At 40.8% G+C, this 22666-nt stretch overlaps 1 protein-coding gene across 1 annotated transcript in view; it reads left to right on the top strand.

Annotated features, from left to right (window-relative positions):
- Positions 1-22666, top strand: part of ARHGAP42 (Rho GTPase activating protein 42) — a 332642-nt gene that overhangs the window by 76302 nt on the left and 233674 nt on the right. The window contains exon 2 of the mRNA XM_069554888.1: positions 7570-7665. Within this exon, the coding sequence (XP_069410989.1) occupies positions 7570-7665 (96 nt within the window). The remainder of the gene's footprint in view (positions 1-7569; positions 7666-22666) is intronic.

The raw sequence follows: 22666 nt of genomic DNA, 5'->3' as shown, positions 1-22666 counted from the left end.
TTAAAAGATGCTTGCTCTGCTCCTTGGAAGGAAAATGGTGACAAACCAAGACAGTGCATTAAAAAGCAGAGACATCAGTTAGCTGGCAAAGTTCCGTATAGTCAAAGCTATGGTTTATTATGTTTTTTTCAGTAGTCACGTATGGATGTGAGAGTTGAACCGTTAAGAAGGCTGAGTGCTGAAGAATTCCTGGTTTCCGATTGTGGTGCTGAAGACAACTCTTGAGAGTTCCTTGGACTGCAAGGAGATCAAAACAATCAATCCCAAAAGAAATCATCCCTGAATGTTTCTTGGAAGGACTGATGCTGAAGCTGAAGCTCCTAGAGCTGACTCTTTGGAAAAGACCCTGATGCTGGGAAACACTGAAGACAAAAGGAGAAGAGGGAGGCAGAAGATGAGATGGTTGGATAGAGTCACCAAATCAATGGATATGAATTTGAGCACAGCTTTGCGTGCTGCGGTTCATGGGGTTACAAAGAATTGGATATGACTTACTAACTGAACAACAACAAGAAGAAAATGAACACCTCTAACATTATTTAGTTATCTTGCGGCTGCTGCTTCTGCTGCTGCGTCACGTCAGTCGTGTCTGACTCTGCGACCCCATAGACGGCAGCCCACCAGCCTCCTCCGTCCCTGGGACTCTCCAGGCAAGAATATTGGAATGGGTTGCCATTTCCTTCTCCTATCTTGTGGCACTAGCAAATAAAAGAATGTGCATTTCTTTTAACATTTAGACTATCTAATTAATGCATTTGCTGATAGCTTATTCTAAGCTAATAAGTATGCCTAGATCACTCCCATGTTCAATACACAAAGTCTTACTAGCTTAGGTTTTATACAGCAGGTAAGGGATTAATTAGATGTCATGTAAAGGTGGCACACTTCCTTGTTTTAATCTTTTTGGGAATTGACTATGGAATATAGTAGAAAGAGCATCCAATTTTGGAAATAGAAGACCTGTTTAGGTTGGAGTTGACATCTTAGACCCTGGGCAACTTAAGTTATTACCTAAGTTTTCAGAACTTCAGCCCTCATAGCTTTGTGTGCTAATTAAGGAAAATATGTGAGAACTTGGAGCGAGTAAAATGTCTTACCGACACTGTTATCATTATTGTAAATGTATGTGAAAGCTTCTTGTAAATAGTAAAACATCTTCCTACCTTGGAAGATGGATAAGTAGATAACTCGTATTTTATATGTGGAAGGTTGGAGCATTTATCCGTCTTGCAGAAATTAATGGTTTCAACATGAGCTCTTATATAGATGATACGATAATGCATACTTGGAATGTGTTCATTGATGGTAAAGTTTTCTGCCTTTAAAACACTATTTAAAATAAGGTGAATAACCTAGGTTCATGGATAACTTGATAGAAGGTAAAATAGAGAAAGCACAGCAAGAGTGTCAGAGCATGTAGTGGGAGGTATAAAGGAGGAGATAATGCCAGGGTGGAAGGGATCAGGAAGAGCTTTTTGGAGGAAATAGGGACCTGAGTGAGAGAGAGAGAGAGAGAGATCTTGAATCAGAATGTGAGAGAAGACTCTGTCCTTACAAGGTGGAATAATGATATAAAAATAAGTATCAGAGACTGAGCAGTCTGCTTCTGGTGGTAACCAGTCCTCAGCTTGATGTGAGTCTTGTTGGAGGGTTTTGGATGTGCAGGCGGAAGCTGCCTTTTGAAAGCTTCTGGACGTCTTGTTAATTTGGCCTTGCCTGTTGTGTCATCACACCTTTCCAGTCCCTGTTTCCATTGATTCCTCTGAGAAGCCTTGCACTATGCACTCAAGCTGGATTGTGCCCTTCTTTGCTACTTCTGTATGCAGAGTAGTTGTGGTTAAGTGGAGACTCTGCAGCCATTCTCCCTGAATCAAAATTCTTGCTCTGTTCTTTACTGGCTTGAGCAACCTTGGGGACACCGCTTAACCTCTCCGTGCCTCAGTTCTTTCATCTGTAAAACGGGAGTGATGATACCTACTTTGAGAGGCTGTTGTGACGATTAACGGCTTAATTTACATTAAGTTATAGGATGAGTTTCAGGCACATAGTAAGTTCTGTCTGCAGTGATATTGTTTTTATTAGCCTCTGTTGGAGATTTTATCCATTGTCCTCTGATATGATTTATTTACATACCTCATGTCCCTACGGGGCTGTGCCCTTTTGAGAAAAAGACATATCTTGTTTTTATCTTTGTATACCCTTCATAGTCTACCTTCTGTACAGTAGTATGAAGATGATAATTCTACGACACATATGTCTGCTCCTGTGAATCTTACTTAAATCTAATCCCAGAGCAACCAGATTTCAAGAAAAACAGTCTTAGATCAGTGGACGGGCTGGTTGTACTTGTTCTAAGATAAATATAGCTAACATTGTGACAGTCATTCCATTGATACTTCTAAAGTAACAAGTAACTGCAGCTCTTAAGTGTATGTGTAAGGAGATGTAATTAAATATTTGCTAAGTGTTTTGTATTTCTCTAACGAGGTTGAAGTATTTCTAATTAAATGAAGCTTTAATGTTTTATTAGCATCATCTGATCATGGGTGCTACAGGTTAACTCCTTGATACAAAAACATTGCTGGCTAATTAGAGCCTACTGTAATTTCTTCAAAGTTATAATGTGAATACATGTGAAGACACCCTATGCTTAACTTGCAGGTTAGGTAAATAGAAAGGGCTGTGGTATGAGTGATGGTCATAGCATCTTTACTGTGTACAACTTTGACCCCTAGTAAATGATATTCCTCCCCCTTCACCTTGAATGTAGCCAGGATGGGATTTTTCCCTTGTTTGTCCTCAAGTTCTAATAGTTGCGAAGAAATAGGGAGAAGGAGACACTCTTGCCTACACTAGATTCTCTGCTTGTCATATTTTAGACACTCGATCTTTCATTTTGTATTTAAGAGAAATGTAACTCCTATCATTACACAATTTGAGAGTTTGAAATTCAACAATAAACTTTAAGAACTGAATTAGGTTTTACATTCAAGGTCTATGTAATCGTATGTAAATCAATTTTATTTATAAGGACCAGTACTTCTGTTTCGTGCATCTGAATGTTGTTTAGAAACTTTAGACAATTAGGGAAGAATGTGTTCCATGGAGTGATGTCAGTGAAAGGTGTTGTTCTTTTTAGTTCAGAATTGCACTCAGTAGGGGATGGAGTCAAGATTAAAAGTGTGATCTGGATTCCTCATTTTTCAGATTGATCCATATGATTGCCAGAAAATATCATAAGATAATGTCATATTTTTTACCTCATTGTTACTTTGGTTTTTGGAAAATGAGAACAAATGAAAGGAAAATGAGGATCCCAGGCACTTGAAGTTGAAAATAAGTTGTTTTTTGAACTTCCCCTGTATTTTTGGAATTAATCTGAACTAGTTGAGAACCATCTTTTCCTGTACAGTCCTGTCTCCTTATGCTTCAAAAAGGATCATTCACGCATTCTTGATTCTATCCAGCATTGAAATAGATGCCCATCCCTCATGCAGAAACACTGAATAATCAGGTAGTCTGTGTTACGGCTTGATTGCAGTGCATCAAGAGAGAATTTGAAACTGCAGTCAACAGACTACTATATTGAGCACTTGCCAAGGTTATCTGAGGCCGACTAGCTGCCAGCTTCATTCCTGAAAATTAAACGTTTCCTTTCTTTTCTGAGATGCTCAGCATGGAAATAGCCAACACTTTTAAAATGCTTTCGCTATGTGTCAGACACTGTTCTGAGTGCTTCATCTGTATTAACTCACTTAGTCCTCACAGTGACCCTGGGAGATGGGTTCTGTTCCACTTAACAGATGAGATCCAGAGGGGCTATGAAGGTGGCCCACGGCCATGCCACACTGCCTGGTAGAGGTGGGAAGCCAGCCCACATCATCTGCCACTGGAGCCCATACTCTGGATTGATGGTGGGCTCCTGTGTTCTTCTTCTGGACGGGAATATGTACAGTGTCCTCACTGAGATCTCAGTGAAAAGATGAAGCAGCTTGCCTTTCTCATTTGAGAAGCAAGGCCACGGGAAGCAAAGAATGGTCCTGGAAGACATGTTCTGTTGTGAGGATTTGTGTCAGGAGTTTCCTAGGACAGAACTTCCAGGTAGCTCCTTGAGTTTGCGGGGAGACGCACAGGAACTGGTGATGAGGGGAGAGAAGGAAGGCTATCTGTTCCAAGACTCCTAAGCTTCCTGATGCCCCCGTATTACCCACTACCCCTTCTCTGCTGTAGGAATTCCATCTGTGACTTCGAGTCCCAGTGTCTCAGGAACACAACACATCAGACTCCTAGGATAATTTTTCAGCCTGCATACAGCTTTGATTTGTTGGGTGTGTGTGTCTTCTCAGAACATTTGATACAGGTGTTAAGATTTCTTTACCCTTAGCCAGAGCTCTGTAATGTCAGGTAACTGCACACCTTTGCACGCATGGGTCCCTTCTGTCTGTTGTGTGCATACTCAGTAGCTTCAGTTGTGTCCCACTCTTTGCAACCCTATGGACTCCTCTGTCCATGCATACCGTCTCCAGGGGATCTTCCTGACCCAGAGATTGAACCCGAGTCTCCTGTATCTCCTGCATTGTAAGGTGGATTCTTTTCTGCTGAGCCGCAAGGGAAGCCCCTTTCTGTCCGAAAAATCACTTGACTCTCTCACCTTTTGAGCTGAGTTTGAAAGATAACAATTGATGACATTTATTAAGTTGCCTGGGGAGAAGAACATGGCAACCCACTCCTTTATTCTTGCCTGGAGAATCCTGTGGACAGAGGAGCCTGGTGGGCTCCTCTGTCCACAGGGTTGCAGAGTTGGACATGACTGAAGTGACTTAGCAGCAGCAGCAGCAGCAAGTTGTCTAATATGTACCAGACACAGACCTCACTTCATGTTTATAACAACCTCTGAGGTCCATATTGCTCCTTTGTTGCAAAGGTAAGAAAAGCAGGCCTTGTGAAGGTTGGGTGATTGCCTAAGGTCTCACAGCTAGCGCGGGAGGTCTAGTTCTGATGAAGCCTTTGTTTTCCTCATTGACTAACAATCCACTAGGGAGGCTGTTTCCAGTTTTTTTCCTGAGAACCCAAAGCAGGACCGTTCTTAAGCTGGCAGACAGACTGTTCCATTCCATTAAATTCAGAACACTTCTTAGGTAGATGTGCAGCTGGCCAAAAACCTTCTTGGGGAGAAGGGTTAGTTTGTGAGTAGTAACGCCCTCTTTCCAGAGCATGACTTATTTTTTCAAACAAGATTTAAGAAAATCTCAGTCTCTCATGTTTATGTGTGTGTGTGTGTTAAAAGCCTCTCTGAGGCTCAAGGCCTATGGTCTTCAGAATTGGTGGTGGTGGGGGTGTTGGTAATTTCTGGGTTCACAGGGGGCATTAAGTGACCTTCGTGTTTGGAGACCTAGTCTTCTGTGGGCCCTTACTGTGATCGGTAAATGGGCTTGAGGTTTCTGAGTGGTGGGTTTTTACAGTTAAGTTCTGGTGTCAGGCCTAGACACCAGGCCACAGTTCTTCTCTTAAAAAAAAAAAAAGATTCCAATACTATTTACAGTGGTAAGGAGGACTTTACTCAGGACTTGCTGTAGATATCAAGAGTGTTACAGTAGGGGAGAGGGTTCAGGTTCAGCTCTGAATGCAACAGGAGCAAATGAGGATTTATGCAGCCAAGGAACCCTCTGGGTGGTGGGCCCTGTCAGTGGATGGAAAATCACTAAGAGAAGATGTAAAGGGTGGGAGAGTTCTTGGCGGAGGCAGGTCGAGGACTTTAGTATCACAGGTGGGCTGAGGAACTTGGTCAGATATCAGGTCAGGAATCTGTCTACGCTGACTTGGCAGAATCTGTGCTAAAACTAGGATGGGGAGGCACAGTGAGGCTAGGGAGCCTAGGTAGAGGCCTGGACTAGAAGGAGGCTCCGAGGAGCCTGACTGAAGACTGGTCAAGGAGAGGGTCTTCGTCAGGTGTGACTGCTTGAGTTCAATGGTAAGCATTCAGGGTGGCAGATATGAACCCCAGGAGATAACATTAAATGAAGTGTAGAGTGATGGCCGTTTCCACTGTGAAGTCTTGTTTTGAAATCAGAATAAAACTTCACCAAATTACCTCAACATGTATGAGATGCCTTTGTATAGAAAATTGACTTTGTGACTATGGATCTATGTTCCTCTTAAGTTTCTAACAGGCAAAAATCACGCATATGTGATGTGTTCCCATCTGTTCACCTTTCTGTATCTCATATCATTTGATGTTTAAAGCTGTGTTCAGTGGGCTTCCCTGGTGGCTCAACTGTAAAGAATCTGCCTGCAGTGCAGGAGACGTGGGTTGGATCCCTGGGTCAAGAAGATTCCCTGGAGAAAGAAATGGCAACTCACTCCAGTATACTTGGCTGGGAAATTCCATGGACAGAGGAGCCTGGTGGGCTACAGTCCATGGGGTCACAAAGAGTCAGACATGACTTAGCAGCTAAACCACTACCACCAGAGTGACTTCTAGAAAAATGAGTTTTCCTACTGGCACAGACTTCTGTGAAGGATTAGCATGGATGATCACAGTAGCCCTGAAAGGAGGGACCTTTCAAGCTGCCCTGATGCTGCACTGTCAGACTGATTTTTAATTTTAGTTAACAAACATAAATAGTGCTTATTGTTAGACTCTGTTCTAAACGCTTTGCAAGTGTTATGTTAATTAATCCTCAAAAGAACCCTATAAAGTGGTTATGCCACCGTTGTTCACTCTTTATAGATGAGGAAACAGAGGCCCAGAGGAGTTTAAAAAATTTGCTCAAGGTCACATAATGAGTAAATGGCAGGACTTGGATTTCAACCCAGGCTGCCTGGCTCCAGCATCTGCATTCCTAGTCTCTGTTAGGGTGCATCCTAGGCTTTTGCCTCCCAGGGATTTACTTCTCATTATTCTGGGCTTTTCTTTATTCTCTCGATGAATAAAGCATTCTTCTTCTTCTGGATTTAGTTACTCTCTGGACTTTGTTCAGATTGAAGTCAGGACTGAGGAGTATGTTTAACATGAGGTCTCCTATAAATCACAAGGTTATTTGTAAACAACTTTTCAGATGTACTTTCAGCTTATAAGGAGAATGTGTTTATTGGTAAAAGAACATTCCCTATCTCCTCCACAGTCTGTGGAGAATAACATCAGTGACACTTTCTAATCAAAGATTCAATGCTTCCTCCCCACCAGTAGTAACCCCAGTAGAATTCTTTCCTTCTTCTTCTTCTTCTTCTTTTTTTTTTTTTTAACAAAAATGGTCCATTTGTAGTGAATGGTAATTCTTCGATAAAACCTTTGGGAGATTGACTTCCAGATAATGCACAACTAGCACCAAAACTTTTTTAAGTGGGCAGATCTCCTTTGGAAGCAGAACAGATCTAATCCCTAAAGCATTTCTTTTGTAGTCTCTTTAAATTTTGTTTAAATTTGTCAAGCTGGTATTGAAAAAGATTCTGGGTAATAAAGCATTAGCACCAAAATTATATAAATACATGTGGAAAATCTTGAGTATTTCATGGTATCTTCACCTTAGGATTTTTTTAAAACTGAAGTTTTTAAACTTTTAATTACAGATCTGTCTGTGGCAGTACAGAAATTTTCCCAGTCGCTGCAGGATTTCCAGTTTGAATGTATCGGTGATGCTGAAACAGATGATGAAATTAGTATTGGTAAGTACTGCTGTTTTTCAATATCCTAAGTAATAATTTTAAAAGTCTTACTTCAGATAATAACTTCATTGAAATCAAACAGATAACATACACCCAAATACTGCTGCTGCTGCTGCTGCTAAGTCGCTTCAGTTGTGTCCGACTCTGTGCGACCCCATAGACGGCAGCCCTTCCTTCTCCAATGCATGAAAGTGAAAAGTGAAAGTGAAATCACTCAGTAAGTGTCCGACTCTTCGTAACCCCATGAACTGCAGCCTACCAGGCCCCTCCGTCCGTGGGATTTTCCAGGCAAGAGTACTGGAGTGGGTTGCCATTGCCTTCTCCGACCAATTACTAAGTATGTCAAATATTCTGACTTTGATAAAAGTGTAAGGGTGATTTTTGGTTGCTGTGGAAGAGTGTTATAAATTGTTTTAAAATTGAGGTCTGTGGTTTTTTCCATAAGGAAATTAATCATTGTATAATTCAGCTCAGCCCTTTGAGAAGATATGGATAGCATCCTTTTTTCTTGCCTAAAAGTGAATCATTCAGGGAATTCCTGGGCAGTCCAGTGGTTAAGACTCTTCATTCTCATTGCCCAGGGCCTGGTTCAATATCTGGTCTAGGAACTAAGATCCCACAGCAGCGGGTTGTAGCAAAAAAAAAAAAAAAAAAAGGGAAACAAAAGTGAATCATTCATTCAAACAAATACATATTGGTTATCTACTATTAAATATAAGGTATTAGTTTAAGAATTATCTCACTTTTTAAAATCTTACTACTGATTTCTCTTTTAACTTCAGTATTTCTTTATAAAGAAAACAGTATTAGACATGATGTGTTAATCAGTATTAGTGTAGAGCAGAGAACATTACTGAGATCAGGAGACTTGAGACCTAATCTGGTTTTCCCTCATATTTAGCAGTCCAGCCCTGGTGAAAGCATGCCCCTTCCTGAATCGGGTGGTTTCATTTCCCATTAGTGAAAAGGTTGGGTTTCGTGATCTCAAGTTTTATCTGTAGCTGAGTTTTTACTGGTTGAAGGTCTGGTTCTTGTAGCATTCTTTCCCCCACATTTTAATAATCCTTACTTGTCAGTTTGTAGATATGGGGTCAATCTGTAGGTTGGGTTTGAGTCGGGCAGTCAGCTGTGCCGAGTGGCTTCAGTCGTGTCGGTCTCTTTGTGACCCCATGGACTGCAGCCCACCAGGATCCTCTGTCTATGGGATTTTCAAGGCAGTCAGGAGACTGTATAAAATATGTGTATACATTTTAGAGAATAATATATCAATTTACTCACATTCCAGATAAAAATAGAATATTGTAAGGATTTACAATAGACTCCTGAACTGTAATATGTATATGATACACCTGGTTATATCATTAAATGCTGACTGTAATTCAGAAGATCTCAGGTGGAGTGTGGTTTCTGTACTTCTGACACGCTTGAAGGCTGGTCCACAGACCTCTCTTTGAGTAGCAGGACTTTGAAATCCCTGACACCCTTCTCCACAATCTTATTTCTCTCCTTCTTCTGAATTTTCTTTTTCTTTTATAGTTTTGTCAGGTATATACATATTTCTCAATATTTTTATTGTTTTTGAAAACCTAAAGTATCAAGTCCAAACCCCACTGTGAAAGGAAAGGGCTCTCAAGAAGAAAAGCCGGAAGAGTTTCTAATTCCTTGGGCGGCTTTAGCTTATGACAGTCACGAAGGTCCCTTCTGGAGAAGTCACCTGCCCGTCCGCAGACATGCAGCTCCTACTGTGTGGTTCACGTCGTATGGACTCTGCGGGGCCAGGCCGGGCTCTTGCAGAGGCCCCTGCCAGGCAGTTGCTGCTTTGCCCACCCCTTTGGGAACATTTGGTACTCGGGGTGTGGAGGTGGCTGGTGTTAGGATCGCCAGGGGCTCCCTCCGCCCTCAGGTTTGTGGAGGAGGGTGGCTAAGCCTGACTTTGGGGAGGTGTAGGTAGGGAGCCTCCCAGAAGGAGGAGAGGGCTGCCAGGTGGACCCCTGGCCATGTGACTTCTATTTACAGGCGAGTGGGGCAGGATGCATCAGGGGTCACGTGACACCCACAGCCGGAATGATGGCATCATCCTGTGTGTCACTTCGTGACGTCTCTATCATAAGTGTCTAGCCCCCAACATAGGTTTTGTAACACACAGCTCAGAGACAAAAGCTTAGACTGTATTACTAAAATGTTAATATAGTAGCATTGTTATTTAGAAAAAAGAACACCCACATACTCATATAATGGCAGTTGTTTCCACTTAGTAATGAGACTGCAAAAAGCAGAGACATTATTTTGCCAACAAAGGACCATCTAGTCAAAGCTGTGGTTTTTCCAGTAGTCATGTATGGATGTGAGAGTTGGACCATAAAGAAAGCTGAGCACCGAAGAATTGATGCGTTTGAACTGTGGTGTTGGAGAAGACTGTTGAGAGTCCCTTAGACTACAAGGAGATCCAACCAGTCCATCGTAAAGGAAATCAGTCCTGAATATTCATTGGAAGGACTGATGCTGAAGCTGAAACTCCAATACTCTGGCCACCTGATGTGAGGAACTGACTCATTGAAGACCCTGATGCTGGGAAAGATTGAAGGCGGGAGCAGAAGGGGACGACAGAGGATGAGATGGTTGGATGGCATCACCGACTCAATGGACATGAGTTTGAGTAAGCTCCAGGATTTGGTGATAGACAGGGAGGCCTGGCATGCAGCAGTCCTTGGGGTTGCAAAGAGCTGGACATACCTGAGCAACTGAACTGAACTGAACTAAACTGAATGAGATTGTAAAGTGCAAGAGGACAGAGGCCAGATCTTTTCCTTTTTTTTTTTTCTTTCAGTCATTTCACTTTAGCACCTGATCCACAGTCTGACTCTTGGTAAACTCTTGGTTAAATTGTTGAATAAATGACATAATTTTGCCTATAAACTTTATTTTTTTCATTTATGTGTATCTTTTTCTAATAAATATAGTTATACTGCATATAGCTATATATTATATATGATGTATTTCTTCTTCATAAAGAGATTTATAGCAAATACTTCTGGATTTTTTGTAGGTATTATACTTTTTCATTTTATGATTTTAAAATATTACATAGATTTTTATACATGAATTTATGAAATACTCTGGTACACTCAGGTTGCTTCTAGTTGGTCTTTTACTTTTTAACAGTACAATAAATACTGCTGCTGCTGCTGCTAAGTCATTTCTTCATAATTCCCGTTAAGTTTCTTACTTAAAAAACTTTTTTGAAGCCATATGGTGTAACAGCAGAGGTAGGGGACTTTAATCACTATGCTTTTCAACCTTGCAGGTGGGTCGATAGTAGGGAGTTTTCCCTGATCGTGGTGAACTTGGTATCTCAACTGTGCTCTGTTTCCACTTTGACTGAATGGATGTTATTATTTTGGCTCTTGCAGTTTAGATTGGAAAGCTGTGAATTGATCACTATGTGAAGGCTTATGATTGTTGTTCAGTCGCTAAGTCGTGTTTGACTGTTTGTGACCCAGTTGACTGTAGTCTGTGAGGCTCCTCTGTCCATGGAATTCTCTAGGAGAGAATACTGGAATAGGTTGCCATGCGCTCCTCCAGGGGATCTTCCTGGTATCGAACTTGCATCTCCTGCATTGGCATGAGGATTCTTTACCACTGAACCACCAGGGAAGTGAAGACTGTGATAGGCAATGAATATTAAGTTCCAATGCTTTCAGGGCTTTTTGGAACTAGATCCAAGCTGGACAAATGGAAGGTGAATACTATATAGGGGAAAGATATTATTGCTCACTATTTTTAAATTGAGACTTATTTAGCTCCTACTGGGAATCTGATTTAAACACCAATGCTTAGATAGGAAAACTTAACTTAGAGCACAGAGATTTGTGAACAAAAATTATCTCCGAAACTATTGTAAAAATATAGATATATTCCCATATCCTCACCATTCAGCACTTTTTATCCTTTTACTGCACCACCAAATGCACTGTAAATTGTTAAAAATACCTAGTATATAACAGAAAGTAAAAGACTGTGAGGCTAACACAGCTGTGTACCAAGGACAGTGATCTAGGAATGTATCCCTGAGGATAATGGATAAGGCTGGTGTGGATGGAGTGGAAGAACTAACCTTACCTTCGTCAGATCCAGTTCCACATGGAAAGATGCAAAATTTCGGCTGCCTTTAAAACAGCTTGTTGAAGCCCTAGTTTCAGGTTCTTCTTTATTCTTCTGACTTAATGAAAGAGGCGTGAAGTGGGGACAGCTGTGAAGATTCGTGATGAGTAATAGTCACAATATCCTCAGCCAGAGCAGCCTTGAGACTTACAATGATCACTTACAATCACTGCAGTGACTTACAAAAAAGCTCCTCTTTTATAAGCAAGCAGTGTCTCTGAAAAATAGCTTATAAAGACATTTGTGGACTTTTCTGTGTACAAGTTATGGTGGTGAGAGTGGGTGGAAGATGAGTAAGATGTCTGCTTTCAGTGTGCTTATAGTAGAATAAAGTGAGAAACAGATTTTGAGCAAAGTAAGGAAAAGAGAGTGCTGTTACTGTATCAGGGTTGCAAGTGAACCTGTGCAAGCTGTTCCGGGAGTTCGTGAGACCCGTGGGCCTGTGTCTGTCCCGTAAATCAGACCCACTCTTCAGCGGTCCCCATCTGTTCCCAGCCTTCTGGCTTTTTGCTTGCCTGTTTGTTTGTTTTCTTGGTGCCAGAGAGACAGTGCTGGCTCGGAAGGAAGCAAAATGGGATTAGTCGTCTGGGACCCAGTGGGGAATTCCTGTGGCTCACAGAACAGGTCAGTTGTTTCCAGAACTGAAGTCCTAAGCAGCACAGCACCCTGCACTCTACCTGGAACACCGCCTTCTCATCCTAGAGCAGCAAGAAACAAGTCCTCCTCCCTCTGAGGATGGTTGAGCTGCCTCTGAGCATTTGATTGCTTCCTTTTATCTGCCCACCACGGCGGCGCTGGCCCAATGGGAGGCCATCCAGCTTAACTTCCGGCAGCTGTTCTAATTGTCCACTTTTTATGCTGCTTTGTTTTTCTGGACTGAGGAAAGACGCTGAGTTAGCAATAAGTTAGGACTTGATTAGCTGGACACTTGGGGCTTAGAAACTGATGATGGAAGAGAGAAGAGTGATCACAAACTGGCGTAACAGTCAGTGCTCCTCAAATAACATATTTATATGGTTAGCTGTTGTGTAGTCTCTCTTTGTGACCCCAGGCTCCTCTATCCATGGGATTTCCCAGGCAAGAATACCATTTGCCATTTCCTTCTCCAGGGTATTTTCCTGGACCAGGATTTGAACGTGTGTCCTGCATTGGCAAGCAGATTCTTTACCACTGGGGCAGACTGGATACAAAATGTATCTATTGCATAACCATAATTATACAGAAGATAATACCTGCTGCATTGACCCTGGTACATACCTGGAAACTGGTGATGTTATGTGTCCATCCCTAAAACCTTACTACTAGTAGTTAATAAAATACTCTCTACAGAACATAAAAACACTGTTCTTTTGAAAACTCTATAGTGGTTCATTCAAGCAAGTAGAAGCTCAAAGATACTACTGTGAATCTGTCTGAGGTGGTGGTTTTTACTTGGTTAATTTAGCACTTTAGAGTATGGGATAATAAAGGTCTGTAAATCTTAGTATATCACTTCAGAATTTATGTCCATACCAAGTTTGGGGCTTGCAAGTGACTATATATTTTTTCCTGCCTACTCAGTGCCTATAGTTTGAAAACACTTTTAACCAAGTCTTAAAAGAAGTCTAGATTAAAAACAAAATCAAATAAAAATCAAATATTGTTAGTCATGCTGAACCAGTGCCAGTAAAAATATTAGTCATTAATATGAAGCAAAGCTCATTCATTCTATGTAATCTTGGAAACTATTGGAAAGTCCGGTTGTGGTTTGTTATAAACAGCTTGGTTAATGATGTTCTGTGATGGCCTATTGCAGTGCTCAGGAAAGTCCTGGCCCATCCATATGACCTTTGCACTCAAGAGATTAAACATTTACCAAGAAGGAGAGGCAGTTTGCTAGTAAATATTTTAGGTGGGGACTTACTCCTTTAGACACACCTAAAGAGAAAATTCCTGTGGTAGAGACAGACAGGCAACATCGAACCTCTTGTCAACTAAGGTTATTGCTCTTAACTCAGAGTGGAGAAGTGAGGCCATCAAGTAGGTGATTCAGATCAAAATATATTTCATAATAATTGTCCAGATAGGTCTGACATAACTCATGTGTCTGTGTTCAGGTCTGTGTTTTGAATGCAGATATGCAGACATAGCCATAACAGTGGTGAGTGCTTAATAGTTCTTAGAATGAAGAGCATAATATATTTTTTAAAAGCCCTTTTACATGAAAGTCTACATGTGACTCATATGTGTACATACTGACAGTTGGTAACTTGAACTCTTAAGTTTTCTATACTGAATTGGCTGGAGTGTGCCTTATATTTTGAATTCTTTTCTGGCTTTAAGAGACTGCACTGAAAGTTAAGATTATAGGAGACGAATTTAAAATACTGACCTTTTATGTCACAGGGACTTTATTGTATCTTCCTGAGCAAACAGTGTTTTACCCAGGTGCAAATATTTGTTGTTAGATTACTTTTCTGAAGCTAAGTGTGCACCAGTATAACACAGTGATTAAGTGAAATTGCCTGAGAATACGAACAGAAGCCTGAAACTGATCATGAATGCCTTCTCAGAGGGTGTGAAGTAGAAGACATTTTTCAGGGAAGTATTTGAAAATTTTCATTTTCCTTGTTAGAGGAATTGTGCTTAGTTGCTCAGTCGTGTTAGACTTTTTGCAACTCCATAGATTGTAGCCTGCCAGGTTCCTCTGTCCATGGAATTCTTCAGGCAAGAATCCTGGAGTGAGTAGCCATTCCCTTTTCCAGGGGATCTTCCAGACCCAGGGATTGAACGCAGGTCTCCTGCATTGCAGGCTGGGGGCAAATGCATAAATCTTTATCAAATACATCCATTGCCTTTGAGAATGCATCTGTTAAGTCTCATGGAAAGGTAGTATTTGATCAAATTTTCCAAGTGATAAACAAGAATATGGTCTAGTGTGGGTAGTATGCAAACAATTTTCTTTGTGTGTTTTGAGAGGATTCCTTTATAGAATAGAAACACTTTGAGAAATAGTAACCTATATTTCAGGTTAAAAAGGATCAATATATTTATAAATCTCAGGAAATTCACTTAAACAATAAAACATAAATCATAAATGATTTTAGCTAAGAAAAACACCTATTTTCTTCAAATTAAACTAATAAAATTCAGTTATTAAGCTACTAAATTGAAAATGCTTCTGTAAAGATTTTCCTAAGGATTCAGTTATGAGCTAGAAATCCTCATCCATAGAGATCACTGTTATCTGCTGATGGCAGGATGCATAAGGTAGAGCATGGCCTGAAACTCTTCTTGGGCCTCTCTCAGGAAAAAGTTAGCAAACCAGAGACAATGCCATTACCAACCACAAGTGAACTCTTAAAAAAAAAAAAAAAAAAAACAACCCTGCGATTTTATTAAATTCTAGGAAACAAATTACCTTCTCATTTGCTGAGTCAAAAGAAAATCCATCAGTTATTACAGACCTTCATTACAACCCACTTAAATGTGGTTATATAAATCAGGAAGTCCTCTATTAAAGTGGAACATTTCCAAATGCCTAAATTGTTTATATAAATAACATTTTCTTTTGAACTCTGTGGAGAAAGCATATTTGACTTTTTATGGCTCTCAGTTGGACAATTGAATTATTGTTTTCCATTTTCTTTTACCACCCTTATTTTTGCACCCACACAGAAACCACCCACAATTAAGGATTGAAACAGCTGGGAAAGTTGCACATTTCAGGTGGAGTTCCTGTCTTTAAAAAAACATGCCATTTTAGAGAGATGTTTTCATCATATTATCTCTATATTTTAAAGAACTTTATTTGATTTAATTTGAAATTCAAAGGCTTAGACTGTTTTTCCAGAATCTGAAATAAAAAAGAGAAACTTTTCATGTTAAAAGGCACATCTGAAAGAAAACAATTTGTCTTTTAATTTACTGATGTACATTAGAACCCCTTTCTGTCTTCTGTGATTTGTTCTACTAAACAAAATGTGGTTGGCTTTTTCACAGAAAACGCAAGTCTCTTATCTTCTCCAGCAAATTATATGCTCTTTGAGGTCAGAAAGTTTTCTCACATTTAGATTCCTGCAAAATTCTTTAGCACCTTGTTTGTAGCAGAAGCTTACTAAATATTTATTGCATGAAAATCCACCTGGAAAATCTAGTAAGTGTTTATAGAAACAAATCACTTTAAGGTACATAAATAAAGTTTTAGGATCATATGTTAAAAAATAAAATATGTACATATTTGCGTATATCTAGATGATTCTTTTCAGCATGTTAATAAACTAAATTTTGAGAGAGAAAATAGTTTATATATAGTCATCCCTCAAAGGGTTGGTTTCAGGAGCTTTCATGGATACCAAAATTCTTAGATGCTCAAGCCCCTTATGTAAAGTGGTATAGTGTTTGCATGTAACTTACACAGTCCTCTTGTGTATATACTTTGTTATCTCTAGTTTAGTTATAATACCTGACACAATATAAACACTACGCAAGTAGTTGTAATTTATAGGTGCCAGCAAGTGGTAAATTCAGGTTTTGCTTATTGAAAAATTTTGGAATTTTTTTATATCCTCAAATATTTTCAGTTCACAGTTGGTTGAATCTGACTGAGGGTGCTGAACCTGTGGATACAGAGAGTCGACTGTATTTATTCACAAATATAGCACAGACATATATGCAGCTTTTGCATATAATTGAGAATGATTTGAAACAAATATCTTAATATTTGTAAATATCGGGACCAGAGCTAAATGTTTTCATGTTCTTTAGTTTATTCAATGTTTGCTGACTACCTATTAGGTGAGCAGCTCTGTGCCCATCTCCAGTGACCTGGTGGAGAAAGAGTAGTCAGAGCTTTTGCCCTCGTGGAGTGTACAGACTAAGGGATAAACTGGGAGCAGTATCTTTTCTTTAGAGGACGACATGACTTAAAAAAGGCTTATTTCAGTGTGATTACAGGTTTGCTGATTACTTTCCTTATGTAGGGGGCTTCCTAGGTGGTGCAGTGGTAAGGAATCCACCTGCCAATGCAGGAGACACAAGAGATGTGTGGAGGAGGAAGTGGCACCCTATTCCAATATTCTTACCTGGCAAATTCCCTAGACAGAGCAACCTGGTGGGCTACTGTCCATGGGACTGCAAAAAGTTGTACATGACTTAGTATGCACACACAAAAGCTTCTTTATATGGAGCAAAGGGAATCTTTAGAAATTGGTAAGTAACTTGTGCTGAGCAAGCCAGGGTGATTGGTTCACCTAGGCCTTATTTTTTGGGAGAGCCAGCGTGGAAACTTAAGTTTTGGCTTGCTGATGTGTTTGCACAGTTAGCAGAGTTCAGTCGCTCAGTCATGTCCAACTCTTTGGGACACCATGGACTGCAGGACTACAGGATTCCCTGTCCATCACCAACTCCTGAAAGATAGAAAGATAGAAGTGAAGTCGCTCAGTCATGTCTGGCTCTTTGCACCCTGTGGACTGTAGCCTACCAGGTTCTTCTGTCCATGGGATTTTCCAGGCAAGAATACTGGAGTGGGTTGCCATTTCCTTCAACAGAAGCTTGCTCAAACTCATGTCTGTCGAGTTGGTGATGCCATCCAACCATCTCATCCTTTGTTGTCCCCTTCTCCTCCTGCCTTCAATCTTTCCCAGCATCAGGGTCTTTTCCAAGGAGTCAGTTCTTCACATCAGGTGGCCAAAGTATTGGAGTTTCAGTATCAGCCTCAGTCCTTCCAATGAATATTCAGGATTGATTTCCTTTAGGATTGACTGGTTTGATCTCCTTGTAGTCCAAGGGACTGTCAAGAGTCTTTTCCAACGGCACAGTTCAAAAGCACAGTTCTTTGGCACTCAACTTTATAGTCCAACTCTCACATCCATACGTGGCCACTGGAGAAACCATAGCTTTGACTAGACAGACATTTGTTGGCAAAATGATGTCTATGCTTTTTAATATGCTGTCTAGGTGACATAACTTTTCTTCTAAGGAGCAAGTGTCTTTTAATTTCATGCCTGCAGTCACCATCTGCAGTGATTTTGGAACCCAAAAAAAGTCTCACTGTTTCCATTGTTTCTCCATCTCTTTACTATTGAGTAATGGGACCGGATACCATATCTTAGTTTTCTGAATGTTGAGTTGTAAGCGAACTTTTTCTCTCTGCTGTTTTGCTTTCATCTAGAGGCTCTTTAGTTCCTCTTCACTTTCTGCCATGAGGTTGGTATCATCTGTATATCTGGGGTTATTGATATTTCTCCCAGCAATCGTGATTCCAGCTTGTGCTTCATCCAGCCTGGCATTTTGCATGATGTACTCTGGCATAGAAGTTAAATAAGCAGGATGACAATATACAGCCTTCAAGTACTGCTTTCCAAATTTGGGACCAGTCTGTTGTTCCAGGTCTGGTTCTAACTGTTGCTTCTTGACCTGCTACAGATTTCTCGGGAGGCAGGTTAAGGTGGACTGGTTTTCCCATCTCGTGAAGAATTTTTCACAGTTTGCTGTGATCTACATAGGAAATGGCTTTGGTATAGTCAATAAAGCAGAAATAGATGTTTTTCTGGAAATCTGTTGGGTTTTCTATGATCCAGCAGATGTTGGCAATTTGATCTCTGGTTCCTCTGCCTTTTCTAAATCCAGCTTAAACATCTGGAAGTTCACGGTTCATGTACTGTTGAAGCCTGGCTTGGAGAATTTTGAGCATGATTTGGCTAGCACATCAGATGAGTGAAATTGTGCAGTAGTTTGAACATTCTTTGGCATTGCTTTTCTTTCGGACTGGAATGAAAACTGACTTTTTCCAGTCCTGTGGCCACTGCTGAGTTTTCAAATTTGTTGGCATATTGAGTACAGCACTTTCACAGCATCATCTTTTAGGATTTTAAATAGCTCAGTTGGAATTTTCATCTCCACTGGCTTTGTTCGTAGTGATGCTTCCTAAGGGCCACTTGACTTTGCACTCCAAGATGTCTGGTTCTAGGTGTGTGATCACACCATCCTGGTTATCTGGGTCATTAAGACCTTTTCTGTATAGTTCTTCTGTGTATTCTTGCAACCTATTAATATCTTCTGCTTCTATTAGGTCCTTACTGTTTCTGTTCTTTGTTATCCTCATCTTTGCATGAAATGTTCCCTTGGTATCTCCAATTTTCTCAAAGAGATCTCTAGTCTTTTCCATTCTATTGTTTGCATTGATCACTATTTCTTTGTGTTGACCACTGAGGAAGGCTTCCTTATCCCTCCTTGCTAGTCTTTGGAACTCTGCATTCAAATGGTTATCTCTTTCCTTTTCTCCTTTGCCTTTTGCCTCTCTTCTTTTCTCAGCTATTTGTAAGGCCTCCTCAGACAACTATTTTGCCTTTTGCATTTTTTTCCCCTTGGGGATGGTCTTGATTGCTGCCTCCTATACAGTGTCACAAACCTCTGTCCATAGTTCTTAAGGCACTCTATCAGATCTAATCCCTTGAATCTATTTGTCGCTTCCACTATATAATTGTAAGGGATTTGATTTAGGTCAAAGTGGTTTTCCCTACTTTTTCCAATTTAAGTCTGATTTTGGCAATAAGGAATTCATGATTTGAGCCATAGTCAGCTCCCGGTCTTCTTGTTGCTGACTGTATAGAGCTTGTCCATCTTTGGCTGCAAAGAATATAATCAATCTGATTTCAGTGTTGACCATCTGGTGATGTCCATGTGTAGCGTCTTCTCTTGTGTTGTTGGAAGAGGATGTTTGCTATGACCAGTGTGTTCTCTTGGCAAATCTGTTAGCCTTTGCCCTGCTTCCTTTTGTACTCCAAGGCCAAATTTGCCTGTTACTCCAGGTATCTCTTGACTTCCTATTTTTGTGTTCCAGTCCCCTATAATGAAAAGGATAACTTTTTTGGGCGTTAGTTCTAAAAGGTCGTGTAGGTCTTCATAGAACTGTTCAACTTCAGCTTCTTCAGCATTACTGGTTGGGGCATAGACTTGGATTACCATGACATTGAATGGTTTGTCTTGGAAACAAACAGAGGTCGTTCCTTTGTTTTTGAGATTACACCCAAATATTGCATTTTAGACTTTTTGTTGACTATGATGGCTACTCCATTTCTTCTGAACGATTCTTGCCTACATGGTCATCTGAGTTAAATTTGTCCATTCCAGTCCATTTTAGTTCACTGACTCCTAAAATGTCAATGTTCACTCTTGCCATCTCCTATTTGACCACTTCCAATTTACCTTGAATCATGGACCTAACATTCCAGGTTCCTATGCAATATTGTTCTTTTCAGTATAGGACTTTACTTCCATCACCACTCACATCCACCCCTGGGCTTGTTTTTGCTTTGGCTTTGTGGAGTTTTGCACAGGTGACCCCATTTTTCAGCCTTAGCTGATTATTTTAACCAGCCAGAGAACCAGAGATTAGAGTATGAAACTTGATTTTGTAGCTTTCTTCCATTCTTTTTGACCTGTTCATGCTTCTATTTCCTATTGATGAAACTTATTTATTCTCTAGATATTCAAGTACTAACCACATCTAAGTTAACCGTCTGTGGTTTAAGTAATTTGTATTTGTTTTCATTGGATGCATGTGTGCATGCTAATTGCTTAAATTGAGTCTGACTGTGTGTTGCCCTGTGTGCTGTAGTCTGCTAGGCTCCTCTGTCCATAGGATTTTCATGGTGAGAGTACTGGAGTGGGTCGCCATTTCCTTCTCCAGGGGATCTTCCCAACCCAGGGATCAAACTCATGTCTTTTAAGTCACATGCTTTGGTGAGTCATCTGGGAAACCCTTTCCTTGGGTGACCAACATTAAATAACAGTTACAGTCCAGTCACTATTGTGTCAAATGCTATAAATGCAAACTACATTATGCTAAGAGAACATATTTAAGTTAGACGAGGGCTGAAAGTGAAAGAGGAGAGTGAAAAAGCTGCCTTGAAACTCAACATTCAAAAACTAAGGTTATGACATCAGTGCCATCACTGCATGGTGAATAGATGGGGAAACAGTGGAATCAGTGAGAGACTTTATTTTCTTGGGCTCCAAAATCACTGCAGATGGTGACTGCAGCCATGAAGTTAAAAGACACTTGCTACTTGGAAGAAAAGTTATGACCAACCTAGATAGTATATTCAAAAGCAGAGACATTACTTTGCCGACTAAGGTCCATCTAGTCAAGGCTACGGTTTTTCCAGTAGTCATGTATGGATGTGAGAGTTGGACTATAAAGAAAGCTGAGTGCCGAAGAATTGATGCTTTTGAACTGTGGTGTTGGAGAAGACTTTTGAAAGTCCCTTGGACTGCAAGGAGATCAAACCAGACAATCCTAAAGGAAATCAGTCCTGAATATTCATTGGAAGGACTGATCTGATGCTCCAATACTTTGGCCACTTGATGCGAAGAACCGACTCCTTGGAAAAGACCCTGATGCTGAGAAAGATTGAAGGCTGGTGGAGAAGGGGACGACAGAGGATGAGATGGTTGTATGGCATTACTGACTTGATGGACTTGAGTTTGAGCAAGCTCTGAGAGTTGGTGATGGACAGGGAGGCCTGGTGTGCTGCAGTCTATGAGGTTGTGAAGAGTTGGACACGACTTAGTGACTGAATTGAACTGAAGTCTCGTTAGGTGAGTAGTAAGATGAAGGAAAACCATTTTAGAAAAGTTATATTTAAATCAGTCTTAAAGTAGCTAAAGGGGAATAGGATGAACACTTTAAATCTAGCGAAGGGATGAATGAAGGTGTAGGGAAGGAAAGGAGACAGCCAAGGGGGAAAAAAGGTTGTGTTTTTTGAAGGTTATGGGCAGGTAGACAAGAGCTAGGAGGCCATTGCTTGGCGTTAATCAGAGAAATGACACTGTATTTGTATTTAAAAAGATTACTCTGACTGCCTTATGGAACACTGAAGAAGGCTGCCCCAGAACTTTCTTACAATGTTGTGCTTGGCCATTTCTCTGGGTTTATGCACAGGAGAAAATGTTACAGGGAAGAAGAAACTATGACTCCATGTTGCTTCCTGTTGCTTTTATTATGGTGTCTATACATAATGTTCTCAAGGCAAGAATACTGAAGTGGTTTGCCATTCCCTTCTCCAGTAGACCATATTCTGTCAGACCTCTCCACCATGACCCGCCCGATTTGGGTTGCCCCAGGGCATGGCTTAGTTTCACTGAGACAAGGCTGTGGTCCTAGTGTGATTAGATTGACTAGTTTTCTGTGAGTATGGTTTCAGTGTGTCTGCCCTCTGATGCCCTCTTGCAACACCTACCATTTTACTTGGGTTTCTCTTACCTTGGGTGTGGGGTATCTCTTCACGGCTGCTCAAGCAAGGCGCAGCTGCTGTTCCTTACCTTGGATGAAGAGTATCTCCTACCACTGCCCTTCCTGACCTTCAATGTGGAATGGCTCCTGTAGGGTCTCCTGGACAGCCACCGCTCCTTGGACCTGGGATTGCTCCTCCCGGCCATGAATAGTATGAAAAGGCAAAATGACATGATACTGAAAGAGGAACTCCCCAGGTCAGTAGGTGCCCAGTATGCTACTGGAGATCAGTGGAGAAATAACTCCAGAAAGAATGAAGGGATGGAGCCAAAGCAAAAACAATACCCAGCTGTGGATGTGACTGGTGATAGAAGCAAGGTCAGATGCTGTAAAGAGCAATATTGAATAGGAACCTGGAATGTCAGGTCCATGAATCAAGGCAAATTGGAAGTGGTCAAACAAGAGATGGCAAGAGTGAACGTCGACATTCTAGGAATCAGAGAACTAAAATGGACTGGAATGGGTGAATTTAACTCAGATGACCATTACATCTACTACTGCGGACAGGAATCCCTCAGAAGAAAGGGAGTAGCGATCATGGTCAATAAGAGTCTGAAATGCAGT

The sequence above is a fragment of the Ovis canadensis genome, chromosome 15, assembly GCF_042477335.2.
Source record: "Ovis canadensis isolate MfBH-ARS-UI-01 breed Bighorn chromosome 15, ARS-UI_OviCan_v2, whole genome shotgun sequence".
In the NCBI taxonomy this organism is placed as follows: domain Eukaryota; kingdom Metazoa; phylum Chordata; class Mammalia; order Artiodactyla; family Bovidae; genus Ovis; species Ovis canadensis.
Note: the sequence above shows the minus strand (reverse complement) of the source record. Positions and strands in the feature narration are given on the sequence as shown.